Source organism: Hakea prostrata, chromosome 1, assembly GCF_041222555.1.
Source record: "Hakea prostrata isolate BN-2017 chromosome 1, UWA_Hpros_2, whole genome shotgun sequence".
Lineage (NCBI taxonomy): Eukaryota > Viridiplantae > Streptophyta > Magnoliopsida > Proteales > Proteaceae > Hakea > Hakea prostrata.
Window position 1 is genome coordinate 21,820,156 of NC_142600.1, and position 19,551 is coordinate 21,839,706.

The window sequence follows — 19,551 nt, forward strand, 5'->3', positions numbered from 1 at the left end:
CCTATTCTATGGGCCGTAAAGTTTTGTCTGGGTTAATGACGGAAATAAGTGAATGAATTAGTTAAACTGGTCTAATTATGTACATTCTGGCCAGCTTAAGTTATGAGGGCATAATACTCTTTTTAGTGTTTTGATTTCAGTTTTAAGTGTCCCCAGTCTATATCAATTTTTTTCTATTTTGACTTAAAGAGTTCTTTTAAGTGTTCAAATTAGATTAGTACTCTAGCTTGTTACTTATAAATATGGGAATGCACCCAACTATGATATGGTTAATGAAGCTTCTCATATTTTAGTTATTATCTGGGTTATGCTGCTGCATACTGTTTTGTTCAATTTGGTTGGTGTAGGGGTAAGATTCAAGAGACTCTTGAAGTTCTAAGGTTAGTTTGAGCCCAGATCTTTGCTATGGCTAAATAGACAGCCTTTAAGAAGCCATTCCATTCATCCCAAAGCTCTACAAGGCTCTCCTAACAGGTATCTAGCAGCCTACATTGCATTTCCCTTCTCATATTGCCTTTTATTTTGGTTTTCTTGAATTTGAGAGACCAAAAATTCAAAGGTAAATCTACATCAATGTAGCCATTAGATCTGTCCACACTTTAGGTACATCATCCCCCCAACCTAAATGACCTCAAACTCTAGTTTTATCTCATTTTGACTACCCATTCTCAAGAAATAAACATTTTCTTCAATTTTCGTACTCCCATAAAATCTTCTAATTTAACCATTCAAACCCAACCAGACTTAGGGGATCATATCTCTATATGATTATCTACATTTACACCAAAGATTTGAGCCCATTTGAGACCCTAATTTACCATCTCTAGAATACTCACCCCTTGTTTCTAAGATGTTGTTGGTCCATGTTGGAACACGAGCCTTAATAAACCAAAAACAGTAGCTGAACTTGGAAGAGAATGAAGAAGAAAATAAAAGAAAGGAAAAAGAAGAAGAAGAAGATGAAGAATCTGCAACAGTGAGCTGCGATTCTTGCAAGAAAGCCTGGAATTGCGGCCTTCTTTATTTATAATGTTATTAGGCTGAATTACAACTTGAGAAGCAAGTTAACTTTCTCTCCATATATGGAATCTAATAGTACTTCTTACAAAAATTAGAAAGTAGAAAGTACTAGAAAATAGAAAATTCCTTAAAAGCAAAGAACATGAAAATAGAAATTGTGTGAAAATAGAAAGTTCTATATTGTCTAACTCTTCATGACTAAGGAACAAAGCTGGAGTATTGAGAATACGCATGGTCCAAGTACTATAAAACTCACGAAGGGGGTTTCACACAACTAGAGTATATAGGTCTCCCATGCCCAACTTGCAACAGATAGAATGAAAACTTGGCTTGAACAAAGCTTTAGTGAAAAAATCCACCAGCTGATCAATAAAACTCACGAAGGGGGTTTCAATGATTTTCTTGTTGATTGCATCGTGAACAAAGTGATAGTCAACCTCTATATGCTTCGTTCTATCATGAAAAAATTGATTACTAGCAATGTAAGTAGTAGCTTGATTATCACAAAACATTTTCATAGGAATGAAAATTGAAAATCCCATTTCCTCCAATAAGGAACAAAACCACATCAACTCGGCAACTGTGTAGGCCATGGCTCTATACTTTGCCTTAGCACTAGAATGGGCAACAATAGACGATTTCTTACTCCAAGTTACAAGATTTCCACCAAGAAATGCACAATATCCTGTAGTAGATCGACGGTCAGATGCAGACCCTTCGCAATCTGCATCAGAGAATGCAACCAAATCCATACTCTTGTTTAGTTGATAGACCAACCCCTTACCTGGCACGCTCTTGAGATATCGAAGCACTCTCATAGCTCCATCCCAGTGGGCCTATCTAGGGCACTGCATAAACTGGCTTAACACATTAACTGGAAAGGAAATATTTGGATGAGTGACAGTGAGATAAATCAGTTTCCCAAGAAGACTTCTATAGTGATGGACATCATATAATAAGTCACCATCATTCACTTCTAACTTCAATTAAGGATTCATGAGAATATCAATAGGTTTAGAGACAAGCATACCAGTTTCTTCCAAAAGATCCAACACATACTTTATTTGGGACAAACTAACTCCTTGTTTACTTCGACTACCTTGATTTATAAGATAAATTGTAGATCACCCAAGTCTTTGGTTTGAAAAGATTTATGTAAGAATACCTTGGCTGTATTGATAGCCCCAATATCATTGACTGAAAGAATAATGTCATCAACATAGATAGCCATAATAACAAACACAACCACCCTATTGTCTAACAAAAATAGATTGATTAGAATAAGTAAATCCAAAAGATTCTATAGTTTTTCTAAATTTTTCAAACCAAGCCCTTGGGGACTGTTTAAGTCCATAAATAGTCTTATGCAACCGACAAACACGGGTAATATCCTCCCCTTGAGCAACATACCCCTGAGGTTGCTCAATATACACCTCTTTATTGAGGTTACCATACAAGAAGGCATTTTTATTGTCAAGCTAAAAGAGAGGCCATCATAATTAATAGCTAAAGAAATCAGCACATGGACAGAATTAAGTCTAGCCACAAGAGATGAAGTCTCAAAATAATACACACCATATGTCTGTTTATAGTCCTTAGGAACCAAGCGAGCCTTGAGCCATTCAACTGTACCATCAGAATGATACTTTACAGTATACACCCATGACCCACCGACAACGAACCACATCTTTTCAAGGACGCAAATCTACTAAAGACCATGTATGACGAGACTATAAAGCATCCATTTTCACATCCATAGCAACTTTCTAGTGAGGGTTCTTATGAGCCTCAATTTTGATGCATAGGAATACGAATGATAGAAAAAGAAAGAGCAAGGCAACGAACTTTGGGAGGTAGATGAGAAACAAAAACATAATTAGAAACAAGATAAACAATATGAGGATATAAAGTGCAAGTATGAATACCTTTTCTCAAGGCAACTGGTAAGTCATCTGAAGTAGGATTGGGATCTCCACTAGATGAATCCGCTAGTGGAGAGGATAAAGAAGGTACTTCTGTAGGGCCAGCTTCAACCTCCTTTAATGGAGAGCTGCCAGTATCAACATGAGGATCTGTACAATGCACAATACGCTACGCCAGTTTACGCCTCCGCGTATAAACTTGTAGTGGGACATTGCCATATAAAGAAACTAAAGAGGAATGGGAGGAGCATCATTCAAAATGGTTTTCATCAAGCAAAGATGGATTAGTATAATATGTGGTATCCTCAAAAAAATTTACATCCACATTGAAAAACTGTTTCCGATGTACTGGATCATAACATTGAAAACCTTTCTGCGTATTTGAGTACCCAAGAAAAATACATTTGACTGATGGGAGAGAAAGTTTATCCATAGTATGAGGTATATGAACAAAACACATGCAACAAAAATTTTGGGTGGAACCAAAAAGTGTTCTTTATTTGGAAAAACAATAGAAAACGAAGACTTGTCCAAAAGTAAATTCATAGGGCATTCGGTTAATCAAATGACCAGCAGTTAAAATTGCATCACACCAGTAATTCTTAGGAACATGCATCTGAATTGGAAGAGCATGTGCAAACTCTAAGAGGAGGCAATTCTTGTGTTCAGCCACTCCATTATGTTGGGAAGTGAATGAACAACTGGTTTGATAAATCATTGCGAGGGAGTCACACAACTTAGAGATATCAGTTTGAACATATTCTAAAGCATTATATGATCTAAAACTTTTAATAGGAAGAGAAAATTGATTCGTTACTTTATGAATAAAATTTTTAAATATAGGCAAGAATATTGTTCAATCTTTTAGAAGATATAACCATGTAACACGTGAAAAATCATCCGCAAAAGTAACAAAATACCAAAAACCATGGGGAACAGAGCGTTGAGGATAAGAGGCACAAAGGTGCTTTTCCAATTCACACGCCTTACAATTTAACCTAGACTCTGATTTTAAAGAAGGAAACTAAATCTTTAATCTAGCTAAGGAAAGGTGGCCTAAATGATAGTGCCATTGGGCATCTACACCATCATTAGAGAGAACTGTATTAGGCACAACATAATCTAGATGTAGAGTCCGTTCCTTTCACACCCTCCATCAATTGTCTTACTTGTGTGAAGGTCCTGGAAAACACGAGAATTAGGACTGAAGGTTACTGAACAATTCAATGTTTTAGTTTGCTGGCTAACAGATAATAAATTAAAGGGAAAATTTGTGACATGAAGCACAGAAGACAAAGTAAGGAGAAGGTGAAGGATAAACACTTCTAGTGCCCAAAATAGGTGTGAAAGTTCCATTAGCAATGGTAACTTGTTGGTTGAGTTCTACTAGGAGTCCAACTCTATTATAGTTTTTATTCATGTAAATTTCTGTTTCTTGTTACCCAAGTAAGGGTATTTATGTAATAGTGTACTTTCCACTTAATTATAAATAGAGGGCTTGAGATCACATTGATTAATAAGTCATTCTACCCTAATTGTTTTTCTCAACATAACTGAATTACTAGTTGTAGACTTAGAAAATGAGCTAAAAAGAAATGACTTACCAATCATGTGAGAAGAAGCCCTTGAAGCAATGATCCAAGGGGTGGATGTAGAAGTGAGAAGAGCTGTGTTACCTGCATGAGAAAGATTGGCCATAGAAGAACCAATTGATGTGGAAGTGTGGTCTCAATATTTTGTAAACGGCAAAAGATTTGGCTTACATCATCTTGAAGAGTCTTAGATAAGTCCCCTGAGAATATCCAGAACCAGTATTGTTGTTTGTTACTATGTCAATACCACCATCTAAAGTGGCATGTTGGCAAGTTGTTTGGCCCAACAAGCTTCCACCAAGTGTCCAGTTTTACCACAATGAGTACAAAGCATATATGCCTTATCAAACTGTTGAACACCACGATTTTCAAGAGGTCTACTAACTCCCCTTGAACCACGACCACATCCTCTTTCACGAGAAGTAGTAAAAGCTGAAATATCTCCCTTAGTGTTATCTCTAGAGGAACCCCTTTCAGGTAAGGCAATCTGCTGAAGTCTAGAATAGGCGTCATTAAGGTTAGGAACATGTTCACCAGCTAGGAGGTGGCCTTTGACAGACTTCAGTTCAGGATTTAAACCAACCAGAAATTTGGACAGAAAAAATTCATTCCTTTGAGTTTTAAGTTTCTCAATATTAGTAGTAAGAGCGGGGGCGGAGCCAGGATTGAACATTGGGGGGGGGCGAATGTATGTGGGCCAATGTGGGACCCATTGTAGGTCTCATCTCAGAATATATTATTATATTTTAATGTGGAGTCTACATTAAAAATTAGGTAAATTAATAGAAAATTCGTGAGTGTGAGAGAGATAAATGAATAATTTGAGAAAGAGAGAGTGAATACTTGATGTGGAGAAGATTTAGGAAAATTCAAAAGTTTGCTAACTACTTCAATATTTTGTGAGACGTGTGAGAAAAAAAGAGAGAAAAAATAGGAATAAAAGAGGAGATTCATGAGAAAATAAACAGAAATGAAAATAGGAGAAAATATATAAGGAGAAATTCATGGATCGTGAGTTAGTTTTTAATTAGAATTTAACATTTTATTCCTTAAAACTAGGGATTTAATGATAACCATTAGATAAAAATTATGAATGACATTTGTACCCATCATCTTTATCTTAGATTTTTAATTTTAATTTTTGGAGGGGGCCAAATAGTGGTATTTCACAATTAAAGATAGAGAAATAAGGAAAAAAACAACGATATTTACAATTTCAAAAAATCCGGGGGGGGGGCATGGCCCCCTCCGGTCCCAACGTGGCTCCACCACTGAGTAAGAGGCTGAAAATCTCCTCTGGGGAAATAAGCATGTGCCCCAAACATCATACCTTTAAAAGAATGGTAAGAATCCTGAAGTGACTTATCACGTTGCTGAAACTGAAATATATTCTCATAAAGAGTATAAATATGAGTCATATTTTTTTGCTATGGAATATTTCTTTTGTAGATCATCCCATATCCCCTTTGCAGTTTTATGAAACATAACATTTGCAGCAATTTCAGGCTCCATATTGTTTCACGACCAAATTTTAATAATTGCATCATCTTGAGTCTAACCAGGATAGGATTTGTCAGATTCAAGAGGAGGTCTACTCTCAATGAACTTAAGCTTAACCTTTGGAAGAATGTAAACACCATGGTGGGAGATCTCGGCGAGATCTCGTGAGATATCTCGTTTTTTTAGCTTGGTGAGACGAGATGGAGGGAGAGAGCAGCAAATTGGGATATCTCGCTCGAGATCTCGCCATATCTCGCCTTGGAACTCTCAATTTTTACCTTTTTTTTTGTGGATTTTGGCTGAATTTTCACTTGCAACTACTCTTAGTACATCTACAACAAGGAAGATCAATCATTCTCTACTTGTCTTATGAATTTATGATTTAATGACTTATATAGAACTTCTAATGGTTGTATAATTATTTTATACTTAAAAATTGAGATTGTGATACTCATATGGATGGAATTTTATAACATTTAAGTTAGTTGATGCATTTGATATACTTGCTTTTCATATATATGCCTTAAAGGTTCTATATTACATGTTGTATAACATTGCATTCCCTAATCCTACTACATTTCGGTTTCACACTATGGGTAGGATTATAAATCATACATAGGGTTGTTTCTAACAAATCCAAGGCCACCAACGTGTTCAAAAGGCCCTAAATAAGCTAAATACCAAGTTTCAACCCAATTGGGACCCTAAAACCCACCGAGATGGGCCACCGAGTTGACGCCAAAAAGTTGTATATCTCGACCAAGATCTCACCGAGATGGTCGAGATCTCTCTTTTTCAAGGTGGCGAGATCTCTCTCGAGAGCGAGATCTTCTACCATGGTAAACACGAATCACTTAAGACTACAACAAATAATTAGAGCTACCTTTTAATTTGATGGAGGTAATCTTTACATTCACTATATCTCCTTGAGAGCCCTTGGATTCAGCAATGCTCAATTTTAAAGCATCAGTGAGACAGTGACTGAAGACATAGTGTATAGGAGTATATAAAACAGCCCAGAACTTGAAGAAGGATAGCAGAAAAATTATGCAACACAGAATCGAATAGGTGTTTGTAGAAAAGGAAAAAAAGAAGAAGATCTGCAGAAGGATGTAGAACTGCAGAGAATAATAGAACAAAGCAATCAATCAAGTTCTGGGATGAGTAGGAGGTAAGAAATAGAATAGATCAGTTTATATACTCATCTGATCTAACATAAAGTTAGTACACCAACAGGTGACTGCTCACCAAAGTAAGGAATCACTGAAAAAGGACTTCAGCAGAGAAAACTGAGTACAGCCCCGTTTTGATTTAATATAGCTCTGATACCATGTTGGTACACAAGCCTTAATAAACAAATATTAAACCAAAAACAGTAGCTGAACTTGAAAGAGAATGAAGAAGAAAAAAAAAAGAAAGGAAGATGAAGAATCTGCAACCGTGAACTGCAATTCGAGCAAGAGAGCCTAGAATCGCAGCCTCCTTTGTTTATCATGCTACTAGGATGAATTACAACTTGAGAAGCAAGTTAACTTGCTCTCCATAAAAGGAAGCTAATAGTACTCCTTACAAAAAATAGAAAATAGAAAGTTCCTAAAAAGGAAAGAACATGAAAATAGAAATTGTGTGAAAATAGAAAGTTCTATATTGTCTAACTCTTCATGACTAAAGAACCTTGTTTAAAAAAAGGAAAGTAGACGACTTGCGCTCCAAGGAAGACTGTCCAAGGGATGTGCACCAAGGCAGCTGCCTTGGGCCATGCGTATGCTCAATGGTCCATTTTGAGTCAGGTCCTTTAAAAGATCTTGGAACTTGGAAGACTGGCTCATTAATTGAGGCTGCATCAGGTCAACTTAGGTTATCACTATTTGTCGCAGTGTTCTAGGTGAAATATGACTTAAAAGTTATCAACCATGTCTAATGGTGTAGAAAACCCATCTCCCCTGACTGGAAGAATCCAGGGAAACTGGAGTGTAGTATAATGAACCATCTTGCATAGCTTTTGAATCCCATTTTGGGTTTTGAGGCTTCATTAAGTTCAGGTTTTGATGCCCTTGGTGGGCTTTGGACTCGTCCTTGAAGTTGCTTTTCAAATTTAGAATGAAGTACGACCCACCCAATATACCTATATATTTGGATTAGAATCCCGTCTGACATGAAGCTATTGGGCCTTATTTTTCTGGCTTAAAGGGCATGAAAACTTCACACATTGTGATTACTTCCATAACTTTGCCATTTGTATCGAGATTTACTTGATGCAATCAAAGGTTTATTCTGCTGGCTTCGTTTGTTTGTCATTGTTTTGCATTTATCTAGTTAATTTTTTTTAGCTGTTTAAGTTGCTGCTCTGTACAGGCAGTTATCTGGTTCCTCGCACGATGGTCTGATACATATTTAATGCCAGTTGAAGATGGGTGCCAAAGCAAGTTTAATTCAGGTCATGACAGTGATCGCCAACCTCATTTGCAGCTGTCCGAAAAGGCCTTATTTACCTTTTTTGGAGAGCATAATCAAGGAATGCTTGTGCTTGATATTATCATTAAAATTTCCATGACAACCCTTGTTTCATTTCCTGGCGAGAAACAGCTACAGGTAAATACGTATACATTTATTCCGTCTCCAGGACAGGTCTAATGGAATACTGTGCCTGTGTTTCTATATACCTAATTTTGAATCACTTACTTTCCTGGTGAAAATCTTAAAAGTAGGATCTTTTTATGGTTTCTGTCTAGTACTTAGTATATTATCCAAAAAGAAGAATAAAGACAGATTTTACTGTGACCTGGTTATGCAAAGATTATTTTCCTGGGTTTAAACTGAGTTTTTTTCTTTCTTTCTTGGGATGAATAGAAACTACCTTTTTTATTCACAGACTTCCTTTGGTAAATATTTTTCACCCTCCTTTGATCTTGACACCTAATTCCTGAGAAAGTATTTCAAGAGTTCAAGGTCTTCAATCTTGAAGTGTTGGGCTACGTAGGACTTAAACTTACTAATCTCAGCTCCCAGCAACCTCAATGTCATCAATATAGGCAACAAGAGCTTTGATAATACTGTACCTCTCTGGATAAACAACAGCCTTGCTCTGGAATATCCTCTCCATGAAAGGTTTGACTAAAGCCGCCTTAGGAGGCTGTTTGAGGCTTAAAAGTGCCTTTTTTTTAAGAGACTTCCTTCATCGGATTGATAGATATACCTTGCCACAAGGAAAAACATTTATTGGCATCTAGTTGGTATGACGACCTGTCTTTATTGGCTGCTGCAGATAGGACTCTGTTTGAGTTATCTTTGGCTATGGTTGCCAAGGTCTCCTGATAATCAATCAATAGACATGATGTAGCTCTTCCTTTTTCTAGGTCTCTGACTGAGTCTCTGCTACCCTTCCTCTCTTGACTGGCCTCACCCTTGGGACTGTCCCTAGTTAAGTATCTAGGAGTCCCCTTGTCCCTCTTGGTTGATTGCCCACCTCTGCTCCCTCAAGTTGGATTACATCTACAAAAGACTCAAATTGGGGAAAGCTAAGCTCCTTTCATATGTTGAAGATATGCTCTGATTAAATTCATCACACAGTCTTCCTACATCGTTTGGTCTGTCATCTTTGACCTTCTTATTTGCATTATTAAATTCATCACACAGTCTTCCTACATCGTTTGGTCTGTCATCTTTGACCTTCTTATGTGCATTATTCAAGCTGTATAATCCCTATTCTGTAGTTTCCTTTGGAAAATGCAGCAAACCTCCAAGTTTCTTCTATCAGCTACATCGTTTGGTTTGACATCTTTGTTCTTCTAATTTCCATCAATTTTTGATAAATGATTGTTGTTGTATTAGAAAAAGGGGATAAAAGGCAATCTTCAGGACCCTTAATCAGGGGAATGAGATACCGTCAAAGGAGGGCACCGATTACATTCTAAAGTAAACCTGAGCTTCTACATCCTTCTGAATAAGGTCCACTAGCTTCTGGGAAAATCACTAGGTACCCACTCCACCTGGCTCTCTTTCAACTGGATGCCAGTCATGAAATCAGCTAGCTGGTTTTGCTGCATGAAGGACAATTGCTGTCTGTCTTATTTCGCCTTTCAAAAGTTGGACTGTTCATGGCCCTTGGATTCTCCATTAATAATGTCTGTTGCCAACTTGAAACAACCAACAATGCAAATCTTCAAGCCTTCATATTGCTTTCATCTCCATAGCTAATACTGAAAGCTGTTCTCCCTTACCTGCAAAGCGAGAATAGGATCTCTTCCTTCATTCCTTGTAACTCCTTCATAAAGAGCTGCTGAGTTGATCAAATCCTCATTACAATGCAGTGCAACGATATATCAAGGAGGCTTGAACCAAGAACAAGCTCTAGGCACAGCTGAGACTTCCAGTCTACCTGTATATTCCACTTCTCAGCCATGTAAGAACTACTAAGAAGTCAAGTCAGTTCTTTCACAAGCAAGAGGGTTAGCATCCCACTTATGCTGAACGTCATCTACCATTGCTGACACAATTTTGCCTGTAGTCCTCGGCTTGTTCTGGAAGATCCTGAAGTTTCTCTCAGTCCAGATGAATTGGATGGTCAAGCAGAAAGCCAGAGTTGTTATGCATTCAATGGGTCCACCGGGTACTAAGGTGGTCAACATTAAGTGATTGCCTTTTGCAGCTGTATCCTCTTTCTTCTCTCCTTGGTTAGCTTTCCATAAATGTATCCCCACCCCAGGGAACTGAAATGACACTGGAAAAAAGGTGCTATCTGTTCTCAATGCCAGCCCAACACAAGCTGCACTATGAATGCAGTAGGATATTTGTTTGCAGTAGATTATCCCTGGTTGGAAGTATATCCTCAGGACATCTCCAAGCAATGAAGGCCTGCTTAAGGATATTGTTTGTGAACCAAACAACCAACCAACCTGTTTAGCACTTTGTCCAACACATTCTCGTACAGATTTTGTTGTGAACTGGCCAGAAGCATTTCCTTTCCAAACCACCAAATCATTATCCTTCTAGGGCAGCCTTTCCACTTGTGTGGGGAACCTCCGGACATTTCGCAAGTTTCATGGTCACCCCTGTACAATTCCTTCACCCATCATTCACGAGAAACTTATCCACCTTCTCCATATGAGTCAAACCCACTTTTAACGAAATCCTATCCCCAGATCTTTTAATCATGATGCCACTTGAGTGCCAATTATCCAGCCACATATATGTTCCTTTCTCTTTTCAAATGATGTGTTGAATGAGGGGCTTGGCATTATCCCTATACTTTAGCACATTCCTCCAAACCCAGGAGCAAATGTGGGGTGTCTTAAATACCTACAATATACCATATAGAAGCTATCCACCAAATCGTTTCAAAATTCTTTTGACGTTCGTCTCTTTTATGCGTCTAACCCCCAAGGCCTCCCTCGTTTTTTGGGGTTTACACACTCCATCCCAAGTCAATAAATGCGTTTTTCTTTCCAAGGAGGGACCACTCGAGAGGAAGTTTGAAAAGATGGATTCCAATTTGGAGATCACATTCTTAGACAGCCCAAAATTTCCTGTCCAGTAAATGCAGCACCCTTGCAGAACTGGCTTTAGCAGCCGTAACCCTGCATAAGACAAAACTTTGGCTTTCCATCCTTCTAGCCTCCTTCGTACTTTTATTAAGAACAGCTTTGCAATCTCCACCTGAAAGCTTCCCTAAAGGAAGAGGTACACCCAAATACCTGATAATTTACTTGGTTTCAAAGAAACCCGTAAAATAATAGAGGACATAATTATTGAAATGCAGCCCGTTTAGCCTACAAACTCAATAAGAGACCCCATACTTGCCAGGGATCGAATCTTCTATGCCTTCACAAAAATCAGCTGGTCATTTGCAAACATCAAGTGGGAAATATTTGCAGATTTGCAACTGGACACATATATCTAACCATACACTTCCAATCTTCTCATGATTCCAGAGAATGCCTCCATAGCCAGGGTGAAAAAAATATGGTGAGAGTGGGTCCCCTTGTTTAATCCCCCTACAACTTGAGAAATACTCTATGAAACTCCCATTAAGAAAGGTAGAGAACATCGGAGAGCTTATACACGCCTTCACCCGTACCAAAAAAAATTGTAGGGAACCACATCTTTCCAAAACTGCCATAAACTTTCAATAACAATGTCATGACAAACTAAATTATCATCTCAAATGGATCTACCTTTTATGCGAGCTGACTGGTTCTCACTAACAAGATCTCCCACTACTTGTTGGAACCGATTAGTAATTATCTTTTGTCATAACCTTGCGCAACAAGTTATACAAAGCAATTGGTCTATAGTCTGTAAAGAATTGTTGTCAAAGCATCAGCCTAGGCGGCAAAGCGGTTTTTAAGCCGCTTAATTTTTGACCTCTTAATTGACTGGCTGATTTTTTGCCACTTTTTCACCTAGGCACTACCACTTTGCTGCATAGATGCTAAAGTAGCTGGGTTTTTTACATTTTGTAATTTGTACATATTATTTTTCTTATTTTTTTAAATCATTATTTATTCTAGAAAGCTATATATAAATGTAAATGAATGAGTGATTTCGGAATCGAGGCCCAATTTGCAAATGAACTCCGAGGCCCAAAGTGCCTGTTGGCAACAGAATGTCAAGCATGATCCATACTCAACATCATTAATGAATGAATGATTAAATAAACAATGACTTGGAAATCGGAATAATGAGATCTATGAATTTATCATGTCGGCACTGTTTGGTAAAAAAAAGGGAAAAAATTGATACATCAATTATGATTCCAATTCGAATATTGTTCATGTATATTTAAGAAAAAGTCATGTTAAAAATAATTTGTAAAATAATTTCACTAAATTATGTATGAATAATATTGTTGAATGTTTGTTTAGTTTCATATAAAAAGTAATTGTATTTAAAAGTAGTTGTATTAAAAATTTTGACCCAGCCGCTTTAGTCGTTTTATTGCCGCCTCAATGCCACTTTGTCACCTCTTCGCCTAGATGGAGCCCCAATCGCTTTGGTCGCTTGCCGCTTTCACAACTATGCTGTAAAGGTCACCACATCTCCTTCTTTTGGTATTTGTGTAAAGAAGGTAGCATTGATGGAGGTAGGAATTATTGATTTCTCAAAGAACCAAATAATAGCTTTAGTGACCTCCTCACCAACCAACTTCCATGAAGCTTTATAGAAACTAGTACCAAACCCATCCAGCCCATGGGCCTTTGAATCCTGAATTCCCTAGACAACCTTCTGAATTTCATTTTGGAGATTGGCTCTTCTAGCAAGCTTTGTTGTCCATCCGACAGAACCCCTTTTAGAGGTATATTAGGCAGACATCCTCTACACCAGCTCCAAATAATTTAGGGAAAAAGTCAGCTGCGTCCACTACTTCAGGATCCACAAATGACACTTTCTGCTCGTTTTTATCCTCTAGAATGTGATTCCTCTGCTGTCTACAACCACATTATGGAAAAAATAATAGTTTCCATCGCCAAGTTGGAGCCATTGGACCCTGCATTTTTCGTTGAAAATTCTCCTCTACTTGAAGTGCTTGCCATGGCTTCCTTTCCGCTTCCCTCTCTTTATCTAGCTAACTATCATCATGGTTTATGTCAATAAGGGCTTGGGTGGTGCAATTCAACCTCTGTCTCCTTCAGAAGTTGAACATCTCCAGCATAAGTCTTTGCGAACACACAATTCCTTCTTAACATTTCTCAGCCTGGCAGCAAAACCAAGAAGAGGATTCAGCCTGCCATTATTTGGTACTTCCCACCCTCTCCTTGTTACGTCATGGTAATCTGGCTTGGAGGTCCAGGTTTGGAAGAACTTGAAAGGCTTAGGACCAGAATTTATTCTCCCAAAATTTTCAGTAGAATAAACAACATAATCCCTCTTCTGTAGTTGCCTTTGGAAAAGAGCAGCAAGCCTCCTAATTTCTCCAATCTTCTGGAATTCTATCTACTGACCCTAGTCCAAAAGAGACCTAGATATTCATCGTATTTGTGACTCTAATATAACTGGCCTCCTTAAGTTAATCTGGAAAATCTTCTCTGGACAGAACTCTGTTTGGATCAATTAGGTAATACCGTAATACCCCTACCTTCTCATGTTAGACCACTCTTGGATAGTTACTCTACCCTGTGGTTTGCAAGTCTCCTCCTCCACTATTTTTAAACTCTCTCAGCCATTTCCATGGTGATTGCTAATGGTGATTATATCTCTTTTTAGCTTGATCCTGGCACATTCTAGGTCTAGGTATCCCATTTAACCTTGTTGGGGTCTCTATTGTCTACTTATCTGACATTCATAAGGATGCTAATTTTTGTTGCTAGAATGTACTATCAGAATATGGATTACCAAATTCCGTTCTCTTGATCAGATTTGGAGATCCATTGTCTATGATCTTAGTCCCAAGCTACTTTGGGCCTCTCTTAAAACCTTTTGTAGATTCCCTAAGGAATGGGCTTATTGTTGTTAATGGGGCCTAGAAGTTTCCCTGTTGCTTCCCAGCATCTCACTTGGCCTTGAAGCTTTTGGGTTTTCCCCTCTCTCCCTGTCCTCTTAATGTATATTCCCCCTCCACCTGTCTTTTCCATGTATAATTCTCCTCCCTTGGGCCCCCCGGCCCCCAAAAAAAATCAAAGAAAGCCAATAGAAAAACTTGCAAAAATTGGGAGTTAAAATTCATTTTTTGCATTCAAAAGAAATTAATTTGACCTTTAGACACACCAAAACTATGCCAAATTGGCAATGACACCCCAAAATGTTTTCACAATAGTACTCCCGTCAGCAAACCCTGTTAAGTCATGGTTAGATAATTTTATAATTCCTACATTGCCCTTATCTCTTGTGACTTTACAGTTTTGCCTTTTGTAAAATAAAATCCTAAATTTCATCTTCTTTCTTCCTCCTTGAGTTCCTTCTTCTTCCTCCATTTGTCATAATATGACATAGAATAATATAGCTAAGGCTATATTTGTCATTTCTTCTAACTAATATCTACCAATTTGGCATAGTTTTGGGGTGTCTATGCTTTTCCCAAATTATCTTGTGGTGTCCTTGAAATTCCCTAAAAGTTTTATAAAGCTTGATGATTGTCCAGACACTGAAACATTTTTTATTGTCATTAGCAAGGGAGCAATAATATTTGTTTCTCAACTTTTGCTTACTTAGGCTTTTCTTGTGACTGTTGTACTTTGTATGGTTTACAGAAGAAAATACCAGCTAATCCTAGTTCAATTCAGATCTATATTACTCCATTTATTGCACTTCCCTTATATGTTGGAAATAGATGCATATTCCAGGAGAAGGAGAAGGATGTCTATCATATTTTTGGAAGTATACCTCTCACTTTAGGGTTGAGTGGATGGAACCAAAAATGTCTATTCAAATTCCAACATCAGTTATGGTTCTGAGTGTAGGAGAAATTCTAGATGATAATTGCTACATCGGAAATTTTTGCCTTTCTTGAATGATAAGGAGACAACATTACAGTATTTAAATGTATATCAAGAACTGGTTTCAGGAATCTCAGTGTTGTTTGTGTGTTCTTTGGCAGGAACTCACTTGTTGTCAGTTACTTCCGACAATTGTTCGAAGAAATAACATCTGTGCTCATCTTGTCACAATGGTAAGGTTCATATTCTCAATTGAATTGACAATTCTGTAAATCATATTGGTGTTTCTGCTGTAGCAGTAGCATTGGCATGCGGACACCGTGCCTCATCCTTTACTTATATTCCTTGTATCTCATAAATACTGTTGGATGGCTAATAATATTTGGAATTCTTGGCCTAGCTTGTCTTGTTCAGCAACTCCAGTTTTAATTTAGGCTGTCGTTGGTATCATTTTTGTTTTTTATTTTTGACTATTTAACAACACAACATGTGACGACCCCAGTTTTCTCAGGCTTGGTGGGGCCCACATTACTGACATTCAACTAGGTACGTGATAGTTCCTCTCATTATCAACCTGTTTATAACCACTAAAACAAAATGCTAAATTAAACATTTTCAAGAATAAAAACATACAATTTGTTTGACCTGTTTGACAGTTTGACTCCATAAATATATGTATATAGTCTAAAGTCCTATTATGTTTACATTTGACCTTTCAATAGTATCTATTAAATACATAGAGTCTCAAAGGAATGTATACATCCACAGTTCAGTTGAACAAACATCAATTGCAAAAAAAATTCCATCTTCAACTTTAAAGGCATTGTCAGGTGGCAGCTTCCTTGCCCTTATCATGTATCTGAGGACCTGTCAACATTTAGAATAGTGAGCTTTGCGGCCTAGTAAGCAATATAGACAACCATGTAAGTAAGTCAGGCAATTCATCAAGCATCAATTATCACATCAAAGTCATATAACATTATGCATTCTAATCTTCTTTTCATTTTCCTCTTCCTTTTTCATTATTAAACTAGACCTAAGCGCTACCTGTAGAGAGGGCACCATCGGTCTAAACCACACAAGTGGCATCAACATCAGTCTCAGTCTCAGTCTTAGAGGTTCTCATTAAAAGATTCTCTTTTCAGTCTTTTGGCACAATGTCAGGTGTTCTCTACAGGAGGCCATCATCAGTCTTGTATATCTTTCTACTTTTTAGTCTTGCTTCATGCCCTCCCATTTGGGTACACTAAGTACCAGGACTTACAGAAGCCATTAACATTTTATTTCTTTTCATGTTTTAGTCTCGCTTCATGCCCTTCCATTTGGGTACATTAAGTACCAGGACTTACATAAGCCGCTTCATGCCCTCCCATTTGGGTACACTAAGTACCAGGACTTATAGAAGCCATTACATTTTATTTCTTTCTTTATTATTATTATTTCCTTTATTTTCTTTTCACTTTTCAGTCTTGCTTCATGCCCTCCCATTTGTGTACACCAAGTACTAGGACTTACATAAGCCATTATATTTTATTTATTTTATTATTATTATTATTTTCTCTCTTTTTTTTCATTTTTCAGTCTTGCTTCTTGCCCCTCCTATTTGGGTACACTAAGTACCAGGACACACAGAAGCCGCTTCATACCCTCCCATTTGAGTACACTAAGTACCAAAACTTATAGAAGCCATTAGCATTTTATTTCCTTTTCTCTTACTCTTGTTATTTTCAATTCCAATATTGTATTACTATACCATGTCCATTTTAATATACCTCTCGCATTTCAATCATCACTTAGCCTTATCCGAATAAGACTAGGCGCAATTCATACAATCCAATCATTTAAATATGGGAACATGATAATTCTAAATTTAACAAACATAAGCATCATTTCAAATTGATGATTCAACATCTCAAGAATACTATCAGCATTCCAATTCAAGCAGTTCAATCAATTCATTAAGTTGTCATCCGATCCCATGCATTTTTATTTCATTCACATAACAATATATCATGCGTTTCCATAAATTGTATAAGTGAGTAAATAAAATCAATTATATATTAACATGTGAATGCTACCTGTCTAGTAAGTGGAATCACCCACTTATAACATACATGGGTTGGTCGATATCACTTATTTGTTCACATTCCATGTTCGTATCTCGATCTTGCATCAGTTTAAAAGTCTATCCTCTCTCCTGTATTACGAACAATTATTGGCTATTTTCGAGTACGTGGAGCCAATAGGGGGTTTCCCTTTTATTTTCTCTTTCCTCTTTCTTTTCTCTCTCCTCTCCACGTTCTTCCTCTCTCTCCTCTCTTGTCTCTTTCTCTCTCCACTCCGCTCCACGTTCTTCCTCTCTGTCCTCTCTTGTCTCTCTTCTCTCTGCACTCCGCTCCACTTATTCTCTCTCTTCTCCTCTCCAGTTCTCTCTCCTCTCTTCCTCAATTGTCTTATGAGTTTCTCTTAGACATAATAAGTATCTACTCACCACACTACTACATGTGAAATGTCAAGTCGAGTGCAAACTGTAGCATACATGATGGAACCAACTGCACTAAAGTATGGAACACGTGACATATCACTTACCTCCTCATTTGACTGAGGTGATAGAGCAACTGAAAGTCTAAAGTGAGATGCAATTGGAGTACTAACAGATTTTGCATCTTTTATACTAAAACGCTCTTAACACCTTCTCTATGTATTTTTGTTGAGATAGCCATAGCTTCCCTGCCTTCCTATCCCTCTTGATTTCCATTCGAAGAATCTTTCTTGTTGCCCCCAAGTCTTTCATCTCAATTCAGTGCTAAACTATTGCTTCAACCCGATGATCTCATTTATATCTTTAGCAACAATCAACATATCATCAAAATATGAGAGCAAATATATGAATAAACCATCAAAAGGTCTTCTAAAGTGTACTTAACAACCATACTTGCACCCAATGTTCGATATGCCGACTGAAGTCGCCGTGTTGGTGGCTGGCGACACCACCGACACGGCGACAATCGCCGAAAGGTCGAGCGATTTTTCGAAATCTTAGAGTTTCGACTTTGCACAAAAAAAAGAGAAAATTAAGGAAAGACGAGAGGACAACAGCCCAAGACAGAGAGAAGCATCCCCAATGATCCAGGCACAACACCGAGCAAGCAAACCCTCTACAATCATCCTCCTGTCCCAACTTTGGAAAAGACTGAAGCCTTGACAAATTTAAATCTGCCATCAGACATTGTTGGATGGACCAAATATGTTGAAAACAAGAACACGATTCTTTTCACCATGAGGAATTTGCAAGCAAATCCAAAGCACCGAAGCCACCTCCACCAACACCAACACCAACACCGCCGCCCAGACCTCCTCCTGCACCTCCACCAACACGGCAGCACCAGCTCCTCCTCCCAGTCCCCGCCTGCAAGTCTGCAACTCCATTGAGTCTGCCACCAGCTTCTCCTCCCAGTCCCCGCCTGCACCTCCTCCAAGTCCACCGCCATCGCGCTCCACCGAAGCAACTTATCCACCCTTCACTCTCTCGGAATCCTCTCCGGCTTGGAGCCTCAACCTGCAGATTCCGGCGTGCGACAGGGTCGCTTCGTCATGCTTCGAAATGTCGATTATCGGCGATATATCGCCGATTATCGGTGATATATCGCCAACTTATGGAAGATATCGTGTCGCTGGGGTGTGTCGTGTCGCACCCCAGCGACACAGCGATTTTTCGCCGTGTGTCGGCGATATATCGCCGACACGGTATCTTGCTTGCACCTATTATAACCCAAAGTAGCCATAATAGAATCAAATCTCTTATACCACTATCTAGGAGACTACTTCAAACAATGTAAGGACTTTTTCAACAAGCAAACCTGGTCCTCCTTTCCATTTACAACAAAACCATCCGGTTGATGTGTATAAATATGTTCTTCTAGTTCACCATGCAAGAATATAGTTTTCACATCAAGTTGCTCTAACTACAAATTATGCATAGCAACTAAACAAAGCAAAACATGATTTGTACTATGCATAACAATAGGTGAAAACACATAATTAAAGTCAACACCTTGAACCTTAATGTAGCCTTTTGCACCTGTTAGGAAGGGCAATTTGGGAAAGGAAAGTTTCAGTGAGAGCGCTGACTCTCGATAGGAAAAT

The 19,551-nt window shown here is 38.1% G+C and overlaps 1 protein-coding gene across 3 annotated transcripts in view; it reads left to right on the top strand.

The window, feature by feature from the left end:
• Nucleotides 1-19,551, top strand: part of LOC149028255 (exportin-4 protein) — a 149,007-nt gene that overhangs the window by 61,767 nt on the left and 67,689 nt on the right. For 2 of the 3 annotated variants that reach the window (XM_089135523.1, XM_089135540.1), the window contains exons 20-21: nt 8,390-8,626; nt 15,567-15,638. In XM_089135523.1, the coding sequence (XP_088991649.1) occupies nt 8,390-8,626; nt 15,567-15,638 (309 nt within the window). The remainder of the gene's footprint in view (nt 1-8,389; nt 8,627-15,566; nt 15,639-19,551) is intronic. The other variant, XM_089135533.1, reaches the window with a different exon arrangement.